The 24,468-nt window shown below is 42.4% G+C and overlaps 1 protein-coding gene across 1 annotated transcript; it reads right to left on the minus strand.

Moving 5' to 3' along the window:
* LOC139462114 (cell surface hyaluronidase CEMIP2-like) lies at window positions 1-24,070 on the minus strand. The gene is made up of 35 exons (XM_071243618.1): window positions 23,903-24,070; window positions 23,253-23,457; window positions 22,936-23,102; window positions 22,375-22,519; window positions 21,908-22,084; window positions 21,226-21,462; window positions 20,107-20,211; window positions 19,698-19,891; window positions 18,817-18,889; window positions 18,181-18,299; window positions 17,654-17,826; window positions 16,547-16,616; window positions 15,111-15,272; window positions 14,486-14,634; window positions 14,115-14,186; window positions 13,690-13,878; window positions 13,172-13,394; window positions 12,482-12,697; window positions 11,298-11,391; window positions 11,097-11,202; window positions 10,160-10,330; window positions 9,890-10,049; window positions 9,669-9,719; window positions 7,497-7,584; window positions 6,884-7,174; window positions 6,357-6,520; window positions 5,946-6,108; window positions 5,527-5,625; window positions 4,462-4,613; window positions 3,840-3,942; window positions 3,199-3,273; window positions 2,862-2,894; window positions 2,570-2,654; window positions 1,304-1,407; window positions 1-206 (listed from the first exon to the last, which is right to left on the minus strand). Exons 1-35 carry the CDS (start codon window positions 24,068-24,070, stop codon window positions 1-3), a joined length of 4,989 nt encoding a protein of 1,662 aa, XP_071099719.1.
* Window positions 24,071-24,468: the final 398 nt, after the last annotated feature.

Here is a 24,468-nt window from a genome sequence, read left to right on the forward strand (position 1 = left end):
CTAGAGGGGCATCTTGCATACGGCAGCGTGATTCTGTTTAAGACACGGGGTGTTCTTCCATGTGACTTTGTTGTCATAGTAACATATCTTCGCACAGTAGCCACCGGTCAGTCCAGACATGCCATGTCCGTCGCTCCAGTTCTCGTAGACGGGGTCCGATCCGTCCAGCCAGGTGAACTTGTCGAACACACTGCGGTACCGGTAACCTGGGGACAAACAACACATAGTTGGAGCTGCAAGCCTGTGACCAGTAAATGCTGGTGATATTCCATTTGTTGATATGTATCATCGGATAGAGAGTTGACAGACCATGATGACAAGCGTGGCGAGGCAGTGATCTACTACCGTGCACTATACGTAGAGGCACGCCACTTGGCCACCTAGGACTCAGGCCCTGTAAGTGGCTGGAAGCTTTTAAATTGGTGGCTATCTACAAATATTCGGAATAGTACAAATGGACACTTATTAGGATTATGCAAGGGATTTGCACGTTTATTTACACATATTAGTCGGTGTTTCACGTGTTTACGTTTTTAATTCAATTATAGTAATTTTAAGCAATCGTAATAACACTGCTATATTTAAAACAGTTGAACCTCATTGTGTCGAACATGTGCGACCTGAAAAAGGTTCAAGTTATCCGGGGTCCAAGATATCAGGGGTTCAAGTTATCCGGGGTTCAAGATATCAGGGGTTCAAGTTATCCGGGGTCCAAGATATCAGGTGTTCTAGTTATCCGGGGTTCAAGATATCAGGGGTTCAAGTTATCCGGGGTACAAGATATCAGGGGTTCAAGTTATCCGGGGTTCAAGATATCAGGGGTTCAAGTTATCCGGGGTCCAAGATATCAGGTGTTCTAGTTATCCGGGGTTCAAGATATCAGGGGTTCAAGTTATCCGGGGTCCAAGATATCAGGGGAATGTCATGCTTAATTTGGATGATTTGGACTCTTAAATGAGTTCTAGACAATCTGGAATTCGACACATCCTAGTTCAACACACCGAGGTTCGACTGAATTTCGCATTAACATACATTTTTTTCTTGCATTAACTTACCAACATATTATTTACTAACATGTTATATGTGTCTATGGGCTTATGCCACTCATCCCAACTGACACCTGGCGACGTACCAGAGAATACATTCTAGAGTAATCATATACATCGTGTTCCTATGGGGTGTGTGTAGGCACTGTGCTTGTCTAACAGGTTGATCCTAAATATGTAGAGAGTACTTGTTTAGTCCATATAAGGTAATGTTGGCAATGTTGCTCCTGAATGCCCAATGTGTTGTCACAAGTTACCTATGAGGACGTCCCTCTCCTCTCCCTTGTGGAAGTCCTTCACCATGTTGTAGACGAAGTCGTTCTCAGCCTTGCTATGGACTGTCACCATGTTGCTGTCGCCCCTGTTGACAAGATTTGATTCGGTGATGTCGAAGCTGTTCCAGAATTGACTCCAATGTAAAAGTATGCTGCTATTCTACCATGTGACATTTGTATACACACAACTACTTTATTCAACATTCTCCGCCAGGAAACAGTGACACACAAACTACACTCGGTCAGCCACATTTCAACACTGGGTTTATGTACCTCGTTAACAAACACACCAAACAAACAAACATATCGGCAGCGTTATGGCATTATGTACAGTTTGTACACGTGTCTCATACACACCTGTCCGGTTGTACATGTCCCCCCCCCCCCCCCCCACCCCCAGGTAGAGCAGTACAGAAATCAAGTGTTTCTCGTCCTCTCCTTGTCTCTATATTGCAGGATGTATGGCATTCCTGATACTAATTACTGCATTGCTCTGATATTTACTATACTGGTATCCTCAGTTGTCAAATGTATTTGTCATTTGAACGCTTTTTGGAACAATGTCTTACTCGTTACCCAGAGCGAACACAGAGACTGTTTGCAAGAGAACGACTGACTGGTTACACAGAGATGCTACGGGCACTGTTCATTAAAGTAGGATTTGTTTGTTTGTTGTTTAACGCCCCAATCAGCATTATTCAAGCTACTTGACGGCGGTCTGTGAATAATCGAGTTCGAACCAGACAATCCAGGCATTGATATCATGAGCATCGATCCACGCAATTGGGATACGATGACATGCATCAGTGAGCCTGACCCGTTAGTCCCGCGGCCACGGACACTGTTTACTACAGGAGGACTTACTGGTTACACAGAGCAGCCACGGACACTGTTTACCACAGTAGGACTTACTGGTTACACAGAGCGGCCACGGACACTGTCTACAACAGGAGGACTTACTGGTTACACAGAGCGGCCACGGACACTGTTTACTACAGGGGGCCTTACTGGTTACACAGAGCAGCCACGGACACTGTTTACTACAGGGGGCCTTACTGGTTACACAGAGCGGCCACGGACACTGTTTACTACAAGATGACTTACTGGTTACACAGAGCGGCCACGGACACTGTTTACTACAGGAGGACTTACTGGTTACAAAGAGTGGCCACGGACACTGTCTACTACAAGAGGACTTGCTTGTTACACAGAGTGGCCACGGACACTGTCTACTACAGGAGGACTTACTGGTTACACAGGGCGGCCACGGTGTCGTAGCTGGGCGCGGCCTTGCCGGTGTACAGGTAGCAGGAGCCATTGTGTTCCTTCCAAGCTGGGGAATACAGGTTACAGAATCGCACTGGGTGAATTGGGTGTGTAACAATATAGTCATCTTGAGTTGTAGCAAAGTGTAAAATCAGTTCAAAAATAATGTTTAGAACAGTTTGAAACCGGACTGAATTATCAATCAGATTATTTAAATCGAAACATTGAGAGTATAACATCGCTTCAAATTCAGACATAAAACCGTTTATCTTACTTGGTGGACAGTTACTGGTTGATGGGGATCCCTCTGGAACAGATAAAGATATAACCATTTAAACAGTCCATTCGCCGTTACATCAAGTCATTAATTCTAATGTATGAATACAGCGATGGTTAAAAGTTGACAACAAATAATATGAATAATATTTGCGCAATTTTACGTATTTTTCAAAGTGTCCATACCTTTAGCGGTGTATCACTGATTACCGCCTTTCATTCATGTACATCGTGCCAAACTGTATATAACTTGTATTAAAGTAATCCACCTAGTGAACTGGCTGGGCGGCTGCCTAAACGCTTCTGGATCAATAAAAGTAGAGATGTAAACCTACCTATAAGGCACAGGACGCCATTCTTCTCGCTGGGACTGGCAGCGTTTTTGTTGAACAAGGAAGCGTAGGTCAACTCTGGTGAAACCAAACAAAAGTAACATTGCACTACGTACGTGAATACAGGAACTGGGAGACATGACCCAACCTCGGTTGATGGATTCCAGCTCATAAGAGTAGCAATACACTATAGGACCCGGGGTCATGTTGCATAAAGCGATTTTAGCGCTACTTATATCATAAGTCCACGATGAAGTATGGGAGTTACGATCGTCATGGCGCTAAGATCGCTTTGTGCAAGAGGCCCCACATCAGAATAGATCATAGGTCCCCGCCACTCTACTGGTTGTTGTAATAGACGGCTGAATAAGGTCGGATGGTCGACCTTTTTGATTGGGTGTCGTACCCCGAATATTTACACGTCGCCGTGATATAACCTAAATATTGCTGATAAAGGCGTAAAACAACAAACAAACAAATAAACAAGTGTAGAATACTTGTAAACATGTCACTCTACACGGCAGTTGGACCTTACAGGTTTATTACAGGAGTAATTCATGTGGTGTCTGTATATTGTTATTAACATGCTGCTGCTAACTTGACTATTAACATGCACGTGAACATCAGTGTATGAATGCTCCTACTATAGTGGGTGTCCATAGCTGTTCCAGTTTGGCTGATCACCATCTCGCCGGTCCAGTAGTCCATGTCCCTGCCGAAAATCAGCAACTGATTACGGATTTCTCGCTGAAAGACAAAACAGGAATTCAATTGGCGTTTTAAAATTGGTGCCCTCTGGCACCCCTGGTTGTTAAACGCCATGCATTACACCCATGATCGTCTTAGGCCATTTAATTGGACTGGGTGGTCAGCCCCAGTAGCTGTCTGAGTGCCATCTTGACCTGATGGCGTGGCTCGATGATTTCAGTTACTGGTTTGTCCGATTAAGATCGGTTTAATGTTTACTGTGGCGTTAAAGAACATTCACTTACTAACCTACTTTGCAAAGAGCAGTTAGAATCAACGGAACGCCAATAGATACTAATGACTTGGACCTGCCTCCTAATGCTATTGTAGTGGGTGGTGCCAGTATCTGATGTCTGTAAACCACCCTCCTCCTCTTTCCTCGGTCACATTCTCATGCACTCCTTAGCCTATGGTTTATAGTAATGTTGAAACAGTAAAATACTTCTTTCACTTCAACAGTATCATCAAGCAAGAATGTTTTGAAGGTCGTACACACAAAACCTGTATATTGTTCCAAACCTGTGTGAGGTCATCTGTGACCGTCGGAAGCACTCCCTGTCGAGTTAAACATTGGTACTCTGCTGTGTCGTAGTTAGTTTTGGTGTTGAGGATGAGGTAGCACTTGCCGTTACTGCCCAGTCTGTGTCCGGCACCGTTCGGTCCGCAGCTCTCTGGTTAATGGGGAACAAATGTACTTGTAACTTTAGAAGTTTACATGACTTTTATGTCATTTTAGTAACTGACGTTGTCTAATTCAGACTATGTTCAAATGACTGAAGGCTCTCACAATTGTCGATAACGACTGCCTCTCTGATGCGTATTGCGCCGTTAGCCAAGGCCCCGCAATGTACAGATGCATGCCTAATGCGTCGTGAGTCAAGGCCCCGCAATGTACAGATGCATGCCTAATGCGTCGTGAGCCAAGGCCCCGCAATGTACAGATGCATGCCTAATGCGTCGTGAGCCAAGGCCCCGCAATGTACAGATGCATGCCTAATGCGTCGTGAGCCAAGGCCCCGCAATGTACAGATGCATGCCTAATGCGTCGTGAGCCAAGGCCCCGCAATGTACAGATGCATGCCTAATGCGTCGTGAGCCAAGGCCCCGCAATGTACAGATGCATGCCTAATGCGTCCCAGAATCCTGAATTCATGGTGCTAAAGTCTTGCTCCTATCAACAACTGATTTAAAGGCGTAGCGGAAGTTTGCACATCGGTTTTTCGATTCATACCTCAATGAAGCGAAAAAAGTACACAGTCAATCCACCACGGCGGGCTTCAGCAGCCGATGCTTGCCTTCAAAGGCGACTACGCTTGTCGTACAAGGCGACTCACGGGGTCGGTTGATTAGCCTCGCTGACTTTGTTGACGCATGTCATCGTATCCCATTGCTAATATCTATGCTGCTGATGTCAATCACTAATCCGCTCACACGATAACTACATACTAAAATGTAGGTTCAGACAAATTAAACTTAACTAAACTATTTGAACCGTACAATATATGACATACAAAATATCCTTTCGGGAGGATCTAATACTATGTTTGCAGCATATAGTTAATTGTGTCTTGTATGCACACGTACCAAATACGGTGCTGGAGGCGATAGGCATCTGACAGATGTAGCGGTACTCGTAGTGCGACCTCCGGTAACCCCAGATTAAGCCTTGGTACACGTCTATGGCTGAAACACATTATACGCACATTATCCCACACTGGATCACATTGATTAATAATGATGTTTGTTGATACTAGTATCTTATTTCTGAGGGAATACTAACCGCTAAGACACATATACTGGTATTTTATTGCTAAACAACAGGTTTTAACCAATAAGGGGCGGTGGGCCGGGGTAGCCTGGTGGTGACCGCGTTGGCTCGTCACCCCGGGGTTCGATTCCCCATATGGATACAATGTGTGAAGCCCATGTGTGGTGTCCCCGCGGTGATATTGCTGGAATAATGCTAAAGCAGCTTGAAACCACACTCACTCACTCACTCTTACCAACAAAGTCGTCGTATGGTATAGCTGCGTCGTACTTGAGGTCCCCGTTGATGTATGTAGCCGGCGTGCCATCCATGAAGACAAATTCTCCTTCTTTAGCAACATCCGTCAGGCCAATCCAGATGTTAGATTCACTCTGACCCAGGTATGCTTTTATTTCAGACTTGAAATAGAAGTTTTGCATTATTCAATATACATAACACGATCTTTTAGAATTGCAGTAAACTCTCTGAAGGAAAAATGTTTGCATATTCTAATGACAAGTCATAAAAAATTATCTTTCTGTTCAGTGAGAACCTATAGAAGCAGCGACGATGTACTCATGATACAAACAATGGATAATTTGTTCGAAGTTTGATATAATTCAATAAGGAAGTACAAACCCATGGGGTACATCCAAACGTTTCATACCTGCACAGCTGCAGAGGAGATGCTTGCCAGGTCACCGCCCATCCTCACGCATGCGCGTTGAGCATCAACAAAGTTGAGTCTATCATCTCCAAAATAGTAACAGCTTCCGTCAATAACTACACCACGTGACCCCGGGCCGCAACTCGTTAAGGTAGTGCTGCGATCTGGGGACGAGATTATTAAGATGCTCAGTGACAAGTGTTTTTGTGTGTTATGTTGATACTTATATCACTCACAATATATATTGTAGTAAACACGTCTTCATTTTCGTTAGGAGGGTCACCGTTGTCCCTTGGGCACACGAGAACTCTGTGATCGCGGATTCGAATCAAGGATCGACCCAATTATGTTTCTAAGTTTGTCAGCAACATACCTGTGCTCGCGAGTTTCGCCGAAGTGGTGAACGTAATTAAGATCTGCATCACTTCAAGCTTTACTTAAGATCAATTTTTTCTTTTAAAATTTGGAATAATCATATATTGATGAGCATTTATGAACACAATCTGGTGCAAACACAACACACTCACCTGCACTGGTGGTAAACACCTCATTCCTCCAGCCTCCCCCACAGGAACGTCCTGTTTTCGCGCTACACTCCTTGGTACAACCCTCTCCAGAACCGTAGAGGCCAAAACTGTCACTACACCAACACTCATTGCTGTTTTGTAGGCCGGCATATCTGTAACCGTTCTGACCGCATCTCTGGACACAGAACCCCCTGGTCATGGATCTGTAGAGCCGTATTGTCATGTCCCCCATGTCCCGCCGCCATGTGTCAACAGCGCAGCCCCGGGACTGACCCAGAAGCGGTACAGGTTCTGAAACACACAAATGGTCGTGTTGTGGTCATTAAAATACATTCGACCAGACATTCGGCGAGCTGAGAAGTACAGCCGGGTCTAGGGTAACCTGCAAAAGATACACTGACAACCATTCATCACGGGGAGCACGCAATGTAAAATTGTCTCACAGCTCAACCAGTCAATCACGTGATTTGGGCACAAAATAGCACACATTCACTTATATCACCCATTGTAACCTCTTCTCACCAGATATATGCACATCTCATGTGACCGAGACAATTTGACCTATTCATTAAGAAATGTGCACAATGATTCTATCAGGGTTGTATGTACCTACCTGGTTCTGCCTGAGGTGGACAATAGGGATCTTCGCTGGTAGAACTCGTCAAGATTGTGGTCGGACGGGTCTCTCCTGCACCGAAGCCCTATTAAAATCACAATGTAAAAGCAAATCTAACGCAAAACAGTCTCCACTTTGACATAAATATGTACATCTATAATGTATAAACGATACAAAACCCTTTGCATAAGCAGAAGAAATATCTTCTGAACTCAAAGTCCATTGAACGAGTCCGACTGTATGATACGTATGTGTTTATCAATCAGTCTCAAATAGTGGTGATACCAGGTGTTCGCGACATCGCTAATCAATTGTTTACCAGTCAAACACAAGTGAACATATCGTTGTGATCGCTAATCAATTGTTTACCAGTCAAACACAAGTGAACATATCGTTGTGATCGCTAATCAATTGTTTACCAGTCAAACACAAGTGAACATATCGTTGTGATCGCTAATCAATTGTTTACCAGTCAAACACAAGTGAACATATCGTTGTGATCGCTAATCAATTGTTTACCAGTCAAACACAAGTGAACATATCGTTGTGATCGCTAATCAATTGTTTACCAGTCAAACACAAGTGAACATATCGTTGTGATCGCTAATCAATTGTTTACCAGTCAAACACAAGTGAACATATCGTTGTGATCGCTAATGCGTCAAGTTGAAATGCCCTCCACGTGTCTGCCATACAACATTTTGAAAGCTTTACTAAGGCCTTGTGTGTTGTAAGCCTGATGTTGAAAGCTTTACTAAGGCCTTGTGTGTTGTAGGCCTGATGTTGAAAGCTTTACTAAGGCCTTGTGTGTTGTAAGCCTGATGTAGCTTTTGAGCAAGAGTCGCATGACGCTCTTATAATTCTTCATATGGAAAAGTCTTCTCGAGTGTAGGTCAAACATTGTGAAATGTAGACACCAAAGACTGGAGCAGCTGCACTTCTAGGTAAAGTTGATTATTGAAAAGTTGAAGTCCTGTCCTGTCATACAGTCATGTCGATAGTTTGTTGTCAGTCAGAGTCGTCATGCATAGATCTACATATGAAACGGACGACTGGTGTATTTTATTGCTAGTTCAGGTGGATAAATAAGTGGAATGGAACTGGATATTTGACCATCATTGAACGACAGGGTATCATCGATATACATGAAGCCTGAGCTAAACTTCTTGGCCAAATTTGAATGTTTCGATTTTGCCAATCCGGACAGAAAATTACGATTCATTTGTATAAGGAAACAGATTAGAAATAAGCGGGTACCTACTTCTTGCCTACATGTAGTATGCCCAAATATAGATGTTAATGAGAAAGTCCAGCATTTCACAAATTGTTTCTCGGTAAACTCCAGATGATATTTGATTTCATTACTGACAATAGAGATGTAACGATATTTATGGCTACCATGTTTAGTAACAATGGCCCTATGGTTCAAGTCATTTCAAGTTTTCCATTAAGTTTCTCGTGTGGGATAGTGGTGTACTAAGTTAAAATATTTTAAAAAACCGTTTTGACAGAATTGAACTTTTCAGAGATTGCACTGATTGTAGAATTCTTTCTCAGTTGCCATCTTCTGTGTAGCATTATCTGATATGCCACGTGTACCGTGTTTCTCTGATGAAACACTAGTGTAGTGATGCTTACATGTAATGGTTATGTTATTCGAGGTCGAGTCAGTTTAAGACAAATTTAAACGTTTCATGTAGGACAGCCAGACTTTGACTAGAGAAGTCTTTGCAGGGACAAAGTGGGTTTGTTTCAATTCTGTTTCCTCTTTCTTCCTCTCAGCGTGACCACATTCCTGTATACAACTTTCTGCCGCCTCCGTGGTATAGTGGCAGAACGTTCGACTGCAGAGAGAAACGTCGGGCGTTCGATCCCCGGCCGCATCATACCAAAAATACGGTAAAAGATGCCGCCCGGTATTGATGGGCTTAAACAAGACTGGTCACGCTCGCACGCATACGCGCACGCACACACGCATGCACGTCGCTTTATGAGCGCAATAATCTTGGGCGCGACGTTAAACCCCATTTCACCTCACCTCACCTCAATATCTATACAACTTTCGTCACATTGGGGGGAAACCTCCATTCATCCATTTAAACATAATGACAAGTCCCGCTCTTTACCACAAAGAAGGTTTTGGCAGCAATGACCTATAGTTGTACTCACCTGGGATGATGCCTTGACACATGGAGAGGGTGGAATATATCCAGTGGATACCTGGACAAAGATAGATTGGCTCATCAGTCATGTACAAGGTACAACTTAATATTGCTCAACTTCATGTTACAAGCCTGGCTTTGGTTTTCAAAAACATATTAGCCCAGAATGTTAAATGGTAGTTCCCTAAAAACGTTTCGGTTGTGTATTTTTCAGCCTACGTTCAGTACCTCTGCTTCTTTAATGTAAGGACCATAGGCTGTTTGCCGACAGTCTGCAGTGTTGCTTCCGTCTTTTCTCACGATGTTGAAGTTTGGACATTTTCCATTCGGACACAGCATCTGCCTCTCTGTTCGAGTCTCATTTGACATCAGTTTGACGAAGATCATGCTGTAATAAAGAAGCAACAATATGGTCAAATGGTTTTTCCACATACACGACAGAATAACAATATACATTAAGACACTGATATCGACAACTCGTAAAACTGTGGTACATACCCAACTTGTTTGTCCCAGAAGTAGGCCCTACCGGAAGTATCAGCATCCAGTTCCTGTATAGTGGCGACCTCTAGCGGTGGCCTCCGTTTATTGTAGGAGGGGTACCAACTGGACAGCTCAAATGTCGTCATGTCTTTAGGCATGCATACGCCGACACGAATGGAATCACCACTGAAAATATAAATAGTTAGGGATGATATCTATGGATTGTTTAAATTATGCTATTAAGTTCTGATAAATTGCGCTGAAAACGAAGAAAGTTCATTCAGTAATATAACAGGTTTGATATATTATACACATTGTTTGCACATCTGTTACTACATATTTATTGGGAACAACGTATTTCAGGTGATTGCTCATGTTATATGATTCATCACCGTGTGGAGATTCCGTTGGTTCATGCAACCCATGCTTGTTGTTAGAGGCGACTAAATGGATTGGACGACCAGGCTTGGGTGATTGTCATCGCACCACGTCGGCGTGGACCGTTACTTAAAATATCAAACATATATTTTGTCCAGATTTGATTATTTACAGGCCGCCGTCATATAGCTGGAATACTGCAGGGTGAGGTGTTCAGCAATAAACAATTAATACAGTAATCACTAACACAACTAATGCCTGGATTCAACGTGGCAGAGCTCACGATGAACAGGATGGACTTCCATGCATCATCTGCGCGCTGACGATGAGATAGTGAGGACATTCCCATTAAAGCTAGAACTGAAGCGATTTATTATTTGGGTCCTCCAAGTGCCAATTAGAAAGTCACGGCATACTTTCTCATAGTAATATACAATTTTTTGTGAGTCATAACGCTAACAAACAAATGACTAAGTGTTGCGGTTTCACTGAGCTGACTGGAGATCAGTACTGGAAACGATGCATAACTTGTCCAAGATTCACTTCAGCTACATTTTTAACGACTATTTCTCACCTCTCCATGTTGAATGCCTGTATCATGAACTGCTTAGGGACTGTGGTGTTGAAATGAACTGTGTAGGTCTTGTTAACCATGAAGTGATATCTACGGCCTTGATCTTCTGAAAAAATAAAAAAGGTGATTGATGTTAATATTTCTATGTGTATCGACAAACCATAATTACACCTATGTGTTACTTAAAGAAAGGTAACTCACTGTTCATTGAGAATGGGTGTTCATGGGCGTCATCTCGGATGAAGGTGACAGGCTCATCGTTGTGGATTTTCCAGACATCGCTTCTAATGTCAATCTACAATGAAAGACAGAACCACAACATCAATACCGATGGATTTGTACATTTTATGGCCATCGGCACCTCCCCATACTAAATGGTTAATGTTTACAGAAATACGTCATAGTTTAAGTAACAGTTCGTGTGAGTAATCTTTGACCTCATCATGCCTCTCTCTGACACCGTTGTGATGCTGAACGTATTAATATGAGATGCGTATATTAGTGTAGTTTGTCTTCGACTTTAAATGGAGAAATCATGATAATCTGTTCCTTCTGAGTGATTCCTCCGACTTCAACATTTTTATGGTTGATATGTAACTGCTCCATAATTTGGCATAATGGCCTATTGTTGGGTCACATCACCTGCACAACGTGCACGTTCAGGATCACCACTGAATTCCTGGTTCCTGACTCCATAATAATGGTTTAACATGGCAATATCAATCCGCAGCTGCAAGTGTTGGGGAATCTCATTGAAGATTTAACTTAGTAACAAACATGTCTTGGTTTCCTAAACAAGTCAGTAACAGTACGTGAGTGAGTTGGGTTTAACGCCGCTTCTAAAAGTATTCCAGTTATATCGCGGCGTGTCAGCTCAATGTGGGAGGAAAGCCCGATGCAGGTCTCAGACGTTTACCACTTCGGTGAAAGCCACGAGCACGGGTATGGTGCTGACAAACCTAGAAACATAATCGGGGCGAACCGGTATTCAAACCTGTAACCAACAATCATAGGTTTCTGGCGTGCACAAGGGACGCAACTCTGCACAGCGAATTGCGGCGCCCTAGACGACTGGGCCATTCGTGCCCCCAAGTTAGTAATAAGGAAACACATTCGAAAGGGGGAATAACTACTTCCATTTACGATCCAGTTATGTCGATAGATTCAACCAAAATTCAATGGAGTACGGCCATTATGTGGAAAATGGAGTCATCTATACATTCTATCTGATAGATTTATTGTGCATTCTATGCAGTATTTGCATCAGGTATGGCGTTTGAATTATTCGAAATAAAAATGGTGCATATGGCCTTATAATCTTTACTGCTTTACTCTAATGGCTTTGTGAATTTCTTCTCCTCAGTTAAAACACCGCGACTGCTCACCTTCACGTATTTGTAAGGACATACGGCCATGCCCCAGTTGTCCCTCACAGAACACTTGGGTGTGGTAAAGAACGGGTTGTTCTTGACGACCTGCGAGTTGATCATGCCCGTCACGCTACCGTCAACGTCGTGTAACGACGCTTGTTCTTTCCCTTCGTCGTCGTCTTCAAATCCTGGTGTGGTCTTGTTGCCGTCGAATACTGTGTTTCCCTCAGACTGTTGGGAAGAGAAGGTTTGCATGAAAAATAGACAAAATGTATATAGCATATTCGACAATGTTCCTCTTGTGGGTTGGAACAGTTCAATTACAAGACGCAATGATAACTATAAGACAAGAAAAGATTTGTATATACTATTTGAAAGCAAGATGTAATTAAAGTCAACACATTTAGTTTCAGCTAAGTTGTGTCCTTAACATACTCTCAAGTATGACTGATTGATTGTTACACGTAGTACAGAAGATAGTTTGGTTCACGTCCACATGAATATATATAGTTTTATGGTTATTTTGAATGTAATAATGGTATTAGAAAGCGATGTATTTCCATGTGTAAAATCTACAGAATGAACACACACATTCATTGACCCCGATCCGTGTTTGTGAGGATACCGGGGCAAGACCCGACTACAAGTTGGGGTTGTGTAATGTAGGACCTGGGACACTGTACGTGTGTCAAGAGACTAACCTACCTTGTCACAGAATCCAAACTTAAGACCGGACACAGTGCTTCTTGGGCTGAAGACGAGCATGTTGGTTCTCTTGAAGCCAAGAGCGCCACCAGTTCGATACCCAGGGACGTTGAAGACGCTGTCCCACGTGGAGTTCCAGTGCCAGTTGTAGAAGTCGTTGAAGTAGCAGTCGGTGACGTAGCTCGGGCCGTTGTAAAAGACGAACCCTTGCAGAGGATCAGTTCTGGAGAAAATAAACATTAATATCACAATATCTTTACATGTTAGAACAATTCAAAAGGACACAGTCACGCTGATCGTGATGTTCTACAGAGGTTGATGTCGCGAGACACAATTGCCCTCTGTCCGATCACAACAGCATTGCTTCACATCTTTGGGTAATAACACAGTGGCTTCCAGATTTAGTTTCCTATGGACTCTATCACCCAGGTAATGGCCGCTGTTTAACATATTACCAACACAGGTGGCGGGAACAATGTGTATCAGTTTGTGTGTATGAATAACGGATATTTACTCACGGTCTCCAGCCCAGAAATGATCTACTGAACTTGTGGATTGGTTTCACTGGTCCGGTAAAGCCGCCGATGGTGTAAGTCCTGCCGACACCCATGTTGTCCGACATCCCAATAAACACCGAATTCCTGACTTCATTGAAGCGGTTACCCTTCGACAGCGGCATGACGAGGCCACGCTGTGAGTCAGCAATACTGGAATACGACACAGTATACAGTACACTTCAAAACAAATATTTACACATATTTACATACCCTTTTGACCAGTCTCGGCCGAATAAGAGATCTGGCAACCAGTATATGCTGCATTAGAATGGACCCAAGACAGGCCTCTTCAGTCGTATAGGCTGTTTTACAGTCCACCCAAACATATACCCGTCCTTGACCATTATATGTTGCACTAGAGTATTGCCCAAGGCAGAGAGTCTCACCTGCAGTTGACCAGAATGGTGTTGGCAGCCCTCAGCCATATATTCTCCTTACGGTTCTTGAACACGGTAAGTCTGTCGGAGAGATGGAAGCAGGGTAAAAAATGTTGGTGAATGAGGATTAACGCCGCCATGGGTAATATTCCAACCATATGAAGGCGACGTGCACTAAAAGTTGGCTTACAGTTGGCATTATAATAAACGTGTGGTTTTCATTTGCATGATTCATTTCCTGATAGTGTCATATCATTTCTTAAATAAATGCAATTAAATAACAGTGTATTGGTTAACTTATATTGCGTCTTGCGGAACGTGTAATTAAAAGATAATCAAGTCATACATATATATGTCATAATGTGATAAATATCTGGTACCTCTTGATGGAGGTGGTGACTGGTTCTCCCTCTGGGGTGTTTGGTTCTCTGGGGTCGTATTCGCTGGATCCGAATCTCGCGTTCTCCGGGATGAACGTGCTATGGTGCATTTGGCCGTTTGAGATTCTGTTGTCAAACATCAGACCTCTCTGGAAATGACAACTGTATTAAGTACGGTTTGTCTCGTTAGCAGGCATTGGAAATATTGGTCATCATTACACAGCCCAGTTATGATCCAGGAACTAGAGGCCATGGCCACTCGCACAAAGCAATCGTTGCAGTACGGCTATTGGAACACCAATTTTACGTAGGCTTACAACAGTCGAAGCGCTGAGATGCTTTGTTCCGATTGGGTTTAGTAATATATCAATGTATTCTTTCTGAGAGAAGAGGCTTATAAACACTGCATCACTGATGCATTCCCGACACGTATCCGTCAACTAAACAAAGCCCATTCGTCGCAACATGACGTTTTTAACTAAGACATCTACAAATATATATCTTCAACCAGACATGTACTAGTATAACCTTATAACAACTTTGTTATATGTCTGTTCGCGGATCAACTGCAAAGTAAGAATTGCCTGTACCACGCCTCACGCCGTACAGAGTTTGTCTGTCTCACCTCATGATTGGAGTGAGCCACGTTGTTGTCGAACTCCAGGATTGGTGTGTGTCTGGTACTGAACTCTGTGACAGCTGATTGGTTGTTGGCCAGTTTCTCCGCTTGACGGGCAGCTGATGGTCCGAGGGGGCTGTCGGCGTAGTTGAGCCAGAATCCAGCGTTCTAGGGGAAAAGATTACATTAACGATGTCATACTTCTCCTCCTGTTAAATGAGATGATATCTCATTTGTCATTAGGGGCGAAAATCGTAATTGGACATTGGACTATGAACCTTCTTAGAGTGAGGCCAAGTGAATTAACGTCGCTATTTTATACCTCAAAGGATGTATACAGACATTCATTTAGTACGTGTGACTTCATGTCAACACTGACAACCACACAACAACAAGTTGTAAGGCAGAATAAAATAGTTTCTCAAAAGGAGAGGTAGAGCGTATATATGCTCAAGTTTCTCGATAGTAACATCTTTTGTTGTCTTGTTAACATCATCACTAGATGGGAAAGGTATCTTAAAACTATCTCAGTAAGTCAGTCGCATAGATAGCGCGTTGAAATACATTTGCATCAAGTACATGGTGTCAAAGTGGCCGACAAAATAGACGTGACGGGCGGGATTTCTGAGAACCTGAGGCGATTACAAGTGTCATCACTGATCAGTTGTCCGATCTTTGAATGGTGATTATAAAGATGTGTAAAATAGATACTAAGGTAAATTCATAGATTGCGGTCGACTGTCACTGTTAAGTCGATAGTTTGGATGTGCATTTCTTAGTTTTGTTCACTGGGATGGGTCGTAGCGACGATATTCAGGAATGTGTATGCAGCCTGAGTCAAACTCTCTGACTTATCCCTAAAACTCTGAGTTCAAGATTAATGGGTCTCAATGATCAGCAACCATACTATATTTATTCGTGCTAGGGAATTCCCAGGGGTTTCACCGGGAATGTGGAAGTTGTCCATCAGTGTTTACGTCACTTCAAGAATAGAGTCTCGTGAAAACCGTATGCTCGTCAACATGTTTCGTTCATACGTTTATATGAATGTTTCGCGGTCATGTGACCGACCTCTCAACCAATGGAAAAGCTGTATATCGTGTAAACTTCACACTTAAAAATAGTGGATAATGTCCTTTGCATTGTGTGGTGTAATGATTGTTGTCATAGAGGGTTCGTGATATACCTTATATGTTTGTGATACCAATAGAAAACACCCCTCATTTTAAAATAACACAATCGAACTTGTTAAATAGTCTCATCTCTTTCAAACCTGACTGTTGAGGTCTTATCTTCTGGAATGCATGGCCTTATATGTTAGTAATCTAAGAATGTGAAGTTCGTATCCCAGACTTGGTTCCTTGGTCGTCAGCACGATCCTCTATGACCTTTTTGTATTCTTCCTTCTCATTGACAAGAGGAAGACATGACGTGTTACTTACATCCGAGCCGGCTGCCACGTTGTTCCTGATGTAGTTGTTGAAGTGGGTGATCCAGAAGGTGGCCAGGGAACTGGAACAGTCTCAGTGTTAATGTCCTCGAGCTAGACTATTCACCGTCAGCCACACATCGCAGTAATCACAAACGTGTATCTAGCTTCGACCATACCGTATCGATATTTGACACATCATCGATATTTATCACATACTTGTAGAGTAGTAACTTAATCTATCAGTCATATATATTCCCTCTTTGCGCTGAATTACCATAACAAATTCCATTAACATATTGTGTCTCCAGTTTCTACATGTTCTATATGTTCTCCACGTTCTGAATGTTAGTTGTCCATGTTCTGAATGTTGGTTGCCCATGTTCTGAATGTTGGTTGCCCATGTTCTGAATGATGGTTGCCCATGTTCTGAATGTTGGTTGCCCATGTTCTGAATGTTGATTCTAACTGTTCTGTATGTTAGTTGTCCATGTTCTGAATGTTAGTTGTCCATGTTCTGAATGTTGGTTGTCATGTTCTGAATGTTGGTTCTAACTGTTCTGTATGTTAGTTGCCCATGTCCTGTATGTTGGTTGTACAAGTTCTGAATGTTGGTTGCCCATGTTCTGAATGTTGGTTGCCCATGTTCTGTATGTTGGTTGCCCATGTTCTGTATGTTGGTTGCCCATGTTCTGAATGTTGGTTGCCCATGGTATGTTGTTGGTTGTACACGTTCTGTATGTTGGTTGTATAAGGTCTGTATGTTGGTTGTACAAGATCTGTATGTTGGTTGTACAAGATCTGTATGTTGTGTGTACACGTTCTGCATGTTGGTTGTACAAGTTCTGTATGTTGGTTGTACAAGTTCTGTGTGTTGGTTGTACAAGTTCTGTATGTTGGTTGTACAAGTTCTGTGTGTTGGTTGTACAAGTTCTGTATGTTGGTTGTACAAGTTCTGTATGTTGGTTGTACAAATTGTGGTTGTACATGGCCTCTTTACAGTTACAGGCCTACTCATGGCCAAATAATGCGTTTCTGATCATTTTTGTTTCCTGTTATTTTATTATTGTACAATAGCAGTATATGAACTGCCGAATACGAGTAACTGCACATGACGTACTTGCAACTCCAGGCTAGGGTTTTGTCGCACCAGTTGTTTTTCATGTCCGTCATTATGTGTGTGCCGTGTTTCGTTCCGATTCCGATATTCCCGTCCAGAATATTGTATTGCTCCACACTGTCCTCGAGGAAGTAGCCGTGGCCAAGATGGTCGTAACAGGCGTTGTCGCTCACCTGTGTGATGACGACAGAATAGTTGAACCATACGTGGGAACAGTCAAAGAAACATCCACATATTAGGCAATAGTCAAACAACCAGTATATACATAAGCTATAATAATTATTTACTGACTGTGTGGCAATGCTGTCAACCTTCCGGTAAATACCTTGGAGAATATACTTTCGCGACCTTCAACAGAAGCAATCATTATCAACGAAATCTAACTGACGGCAATAGAATGGAGGCACTAGTGTTCATGTTAAAAGGCAGTTTGTGATGCAGATTTCATTAAGTAATAAGTGTGTGATACAAATTGATGACTTGGTGGACAGAAATGATGTATTGAGACAGATAACTAGGAAGAGTACCTCGAGTCCGTCGGTGCCGTGGATGGTGACACATCTGGCCAGGCTGTGGTGGATGGAGTTGCTGCGGACCCAGGTGCCGTTGACGTCATCACACATGTGGAAGTGTATAGGGTAGGAACCTGCAATTCAAAAGATATTTTTTATCATGTAATATTTCTCACGCTATTGATAAATGCCCATGGTCGATGTACATGAATAATCCCAGCATCCGTATAGATGTCTAGGTAACAACATCAAAGATATTATATAACGTTACTGAGCCACCAATCAGTACATCCAATGTGTAAGTAAAGCATACACTAGTTAATAACCTTGACCAGGTCAAATTACAGGCATATCAATGTTACTTACTTTGGAGGTTACATTATATATTACCTTTAAAATATGTAAAATTTTATGAAATATAAAAAGACGTTTCAGATCAACATAACGGAACTTCTGTTTTGCGATCACGTGAGAAGAATGAGGACTACATATACAAATAGACATGTATGGATGGAAAACAAACATACTGACATGAAAGGAGAACTGTTTCTACGCAAGTAAAATGGAACGCCTTGACAGTGAATGTCAACATAGCACCCCCGGGGAGAAAGTATCATTGTTCACAAGACTGATCTCTATGATAAATGTTACCTGTGAACTCCTGCTGTCCCATGTGGTAGAACTCCATGCCTTGGATGTGAGCTGAGTCGAAACCCTTTGTTACCTGTTCATAAATATATACCATCAATTGTCTTCTTTTGACTGTTTTCACGACATACTTACCAGTGCGTAAATATGTAGCCACCATGGCATAATGTTAGTAATAAGTAGCTAGTCAGACACAGGTTTCATCGATTTCCGTGTTGACAAAGGAGAGTGTATGTTGAGTGTATATAGTTTCTGTTATATATCCACAACCGACAAGATACGAAGTATTCCTCAGTACCGAATTCAGTACACATAATAAAGGAAGTGTGTTACCTTAAGATGTCCACAATATACGTTAACGTTATCACATAGATACTATGTATACATCGTGGCAACTAAACACCCTGGTGAAGGAAGTGTGTTACCTTAAGATGTCCACAATATACGTTAACGTTATCACATAGATACTATGTGTACATCGTGGCAACTAAACACCCTGGTAAAGGAAGTGTGTTACCTAAAGATGTCTACATATACGTTAACGTTATCACATAGATATTATGTGTACATGGTGGCCACTAAACACCCTGGAAAATTAAGTGTGTTACCTTAAAATGTCCACAATATACGTTAACGTTATCACATAGATACTATGTGTACGTCGTGGCCACTAAACACCCTGGTAAATGAAGTGTGTTACCTACATATGTCCACAATATACGTTGACGTTATCACAGATATACTATGTGTACATCGTGGCCACTAAACACCCAGGTAAATGAAGTGTGTTACCTTAAGATGTCCATCATATACGTTGACGTTATCACAGATATACTATGTGTACATCGTGGCCACTAAACACCCTGGTAAATGAAGTGTGTTACCTTAAGATGTCCACCAAAGTGGTCGAAATCGAAGAGAGAACACAGCCATTCTTCTTTTTCCCTGTTTGTTTCTGTGACGTAACATCCGGTCTCCATCTCACCTTCGATAACGAAGTCACGTGACAGCAGTGCTACCTCACCTCTCATGTCAACTCCGTCATACACCTTGCCGTAGTGCGGAAACTTGAATTCTCCTGTAACCAGTACATCTGCTCATCTAAGCGTTTGGCAATGAGGACATACAAAAGCATATTCTTATGAAGACTTATGAAAGTTATTTTCCTCGAAACAATTTTAAAGATAAGAGACGATACTTATATCTACATGTTCATCAACTCTTTTTCTTTATTCTTGTAATGTAGTTCAGGTATAACAAAAATTAACGTGTTCCGATTCAATCTCAACCGACCCTTGACCCGGAACTGGTTGCTGGCGCAGTCGTCACAAGGAAACACTTCAAACTCCTCCGCCTGTTTCCAGTCAAAGTCCGTAGACGTGAACACAACACGATCACCTGAAGATAAACAGTCAGTATGAACATAGGTGAACACAACACGATCGCCTGGAGAGAAACAGTCAGTATGAACATAGGTGAACACAACACGATCACCTGAGAAGGAACAGTCAATATGTACATAGGTGAACACAACACGATCACCTGAGGAGGAACAGTCAGTATGTACAAAGGTGAACACAACACGATCACCTGAATAGGAACAGTCAATATTTATATAGGTGAACACAACACGATCACCTGAAGAGGAGCAGTCAATATGTACATAGGTGAACACAACACGATCACCTGAAGAGGAACAGTCAGTAAATACATAGGTGAACACAACACGATTACCTGAAGAGGAACAGTCAATATATACATAGGTGAACACAACACAATCACCTGAAGAGGAACAGTCAGTATGTACAAAGGTGAACACAACACGATCACCTGAAGAGGAACAGTCAATAAATACATAGGTGAACACAACACGATCACCTGAAGAGGAACAGTCAATATTTATATAGGTGAAGATGACACGATCACCTGAAGAGGAACAGTCAATATGTTCGTAGGTGAACAAAACACGATCACCTGAGGAGGAACATTCAATATGTACGTAGTGAACACAACACGATCACTTGAAGAGGAACAGTCAATATGTACATAGGTGAACACAACACGATCACCTGTAGAGGAACAGTCAGTATGTACATAGGTGAACACGTGGGATAACTTGATGATTTATTTATCAACACAATGCTTCGCTTCCTGACAAGCATTTTAGTTTTGAAACCAAATAATGTAAAGATTTGGTTCAAATGGTTAATCTGAAAGAGGTATTTATTGTGCCGAATGCTAATAAAATTATTTATTGTTGCGGAGAGAGTTTTTTTCCTTCCTGATGTATTTCCACATTTGAATATTCAAGAGATATAGTGTGGTATTTGGCAACAATTGTGCGGGCAGTTTGCAAAATTGGGCTAACCAAGAATACAGCTTTCAAAACTATCATATCAGACACAAGTTTACCTGGTTGCCATGTAGACACGTCATTGATGACGTCAATCTTTGGGTAGGCGATATCAGTTGATGAGACCCGGAAGTTGACGTCATGTGGGAGCCTCGAGTTGTTCTCTATCCTAACAGCACTTTCAACAAAGAACTTGAGTTTTCTTCCCCACAGTGTTACGTGAACGTCATCAGTGATTGTGTACTTTGCATCACCGTGTTGGGCAACGCGCTGCTCCATTGTAACGCCAGGGTTTCCTTAAAAGTACAATTTTATTATAATTTCTAAATGTTACAAACATACATAAAATATTTCAACCATTGTTATGTACTCGTTTTGTGACTGTGTGTGTGTGTGTGAGTGTGTGTGTGTGTGAGAGAGAGTGAGTGTGTGTACATGTGTGTGTGTGAGTGTGTGTGTGTGTGTGTGTGTGTGTGTGTGTGTGTGTGTGTGTGTGAGAGAGTGAGTGTGTGTACATGTGTGTGTGTGAGTGTGTGTGTGTGTGTGTGTGTGCGTGCGTTTATGACTTCAATCGATACATATTTTACTTAATACTTCAAATTAACCAAGCACAACGACAGCTCAGGAAGTTTTATTCCATGTCCCGTAGCAATAATTAAGTCCTTCGTTGAAGACTGAAGTGCTCTTATATTCATATGCACATGATGGATCTACCATAAACTACACAAGTCACACACATACCTGTCACAGTGATAAAAGCATACGGTTCTGTGTCTGAGACGTTCCTCATGTGTGACTGTGTCAATCCACCAAGAGTCTCAACAGCAGTAAATATAGACTCCCAGTCCCAATCCGGTCTTGCTTCAACACCCAGTTTACGCATAACACTGAGGGCCACAACTTTATTCGTGGGGATAACTAGAAATTACAAGTTAAAAAGGTAATTAGAACAATTGGTGTTGATATCAAATACATTCTGCATACCAATGGATATTTTTTGCAAGAGGCAGCGATATGAGGAATTGAAGTTGGGTTGTCAGCGTAACGATTGATCAATTAACCGCTTAACAATTCCACCTGCTCTTTTTCTTGTTTTGAAGCAGTTGCAAATGGAGTATATTGGTAAAAACTGATTGTTTCTTTGGATCATTAAACTGCATGAATAAAGTACTCCACAGTGTATGTCTAAAGAAACGGTATCCACGTACTTCTGAGAAACTCCACGAACAAACTGTCCGCGGCGGTGTTCCAGGTCTCTCCCGTGAAGAAGGTGCCGAAGTCGTACAGACTCCCGTCCAGGTTCCACACCACCACGTGAATCCCCATCCCGCTCTCAACGTGATAGGGCGTGTTCTGTAGATGGACATTACCATGGAGAACTCTAGCTGACAACACTATAAGGATGTACCATGTTGGAATCAACAGAATGGCTTCAGGCCACAACATGAGTTACAGAGTGCGAGTTCACAACTGTAAGTTAGTACACAAGGGCAATATTGTAAGTAGCCTACATGCCTCAGGTCCGATGTTTGGTTGTCTTTGGGGTTACGTCTATGTACTGTAATATACCAGAAAATGTTTAGTAGTCCAAACCCATACAATGTATACAATAGTGCTGCTCGAGTTACATGCACCTCCAGATTTGTATTGTCTGATAAAGTTCTGTCACTAGTCCTCTATCTATTACTTATATTTATTCAATGACACTGGCTGCAAAGACCTTTATGGAGAGGCGAAAGGGACATTGTCCACCTATCTTTGCACCTCACCTTGTGATCGTAGACAACTCCACACGTCTGATCTGCAGCAGGGATGGAGGTCGCCAGCTTCGTCCATGACGTCTTCTCTCTGCCGTGAAGCTCCAGAACGCCACCTGCCGACACACCGATGAACTTCCGGCCGAAACCAGGAACGTTCAGTGTTGAGTTGCTGAGGCCTGCAATAGATCGATGTTATCATTCAAATATCTGTTACGTTAGTGGTGTGTCTCAATAGACCATAGTGGGATGATATTCTATACCGGAAGGGACGAAGTTGGCTTTCGTAGTAAATCTGCTACTTCTATATACTTGTTAATATACTCTACCTGTGAGGACGATGTTGGCTTTCTTGGTGAATCTGCAGTCGTCGCTGCCGACGTGGAACTCCCCCCTAACCAGGACGTAGCTGACGGTGAGTGTGATGTCAGCCCTATCGTCCCACACAAGAGTGGCCCCAGACTCCACCGTGATCGACCCGAGGGACGGAGTGGACTCGTCCAGTAGCACTTGCATGCCCGATGTCAGGGTGACCTGTAAGGATTAATTTCGTGTAGACAGATAACTACGGTACATAGCTCAAAACTTGGAGTTTGGCCCAAACACCCTGTCACTCAAACAGGAAGAGATAATTCTGTGTAACAAAAGCCAAACAACAATTATAACATAAAAGAACAAGACGCTATTTGCTTCAGGATTGTTTTAAGGTCTTTAATATAGCAGAATGTTTGAACCAGCCGATTGATGATTAGCTCGGTGGAAACACATATCCGTTGTGGATCACAAGTGGTGTTTCGTATCGTATGGTCAAAGTTTTAATTCAAATTAAAACACATATACCTGAATGGGATACTGTTTTTTTAGTATCTAATAGAATCTTTTTGGTTTCCATGTAATATTGGGATATTTCAGTTGTTACAATATTTCGTTTTATTTCAGCATCTTTAGGGATGAAAAGCTATACTTAGGCTTTAGTCACCTGTTGGCCTCCCCCTGGCTTGGTCCCTCCCCACGTGCTGGCATCGCTCCATCTTTTCAGACCTGGGTCCGTGTGTGGACACCCAGCGTCCACTGTCGCCAGACAAACCAGGGTCATCACTGCAGCCAGGGTCCGAGATGACCAAACGTCGTTCATCGTTATCACCATGACGAAGATGTTGTGAGGGACCGACAGTCACTGTATATATTCGTATACCAGGCGGTCACATGACCGGAGACATGGACAATATCTACGGAATATCTTGAGGCTGATCAATACGTTATCGCAACACATCACAGCGTTTCGTCGCAGTTTCTAATAACGAAAATGGCCGCAGGGATTGACGAGGGTTGAACAATACTTAAGCTGTTGCTAATATTGCAGCTGCATCCTTTACTCAGACAGGTAATTAAAACTAACACACATACCCCTAGGGTGTGATACACATTGCCTCTCAGATTGGTTACGTGGATGCAAAACTTATCACAGAAACAGCCAACGCATATTCTTCAGGTTAATTTGACTTGAAATTCTTCGGAGTAACATGTATACCATGTCAAAAAACA

Source organism: Haliotis cracherodii, unplaced genomic scaffold (assembly GCF_022045235.1).
Source record: "Haliotis cracherodii isolate W230 unplaced genomic scaffold, xgHalCrac1.p SCAF_15, whole genome shotgun sequence".
Lineage (NCBI taxonomy): Eukaryota > Metazoa > Mollusca > Gastropoda > Lepetellida > Haliotidae > Haliotis > Haliotis cracherodii.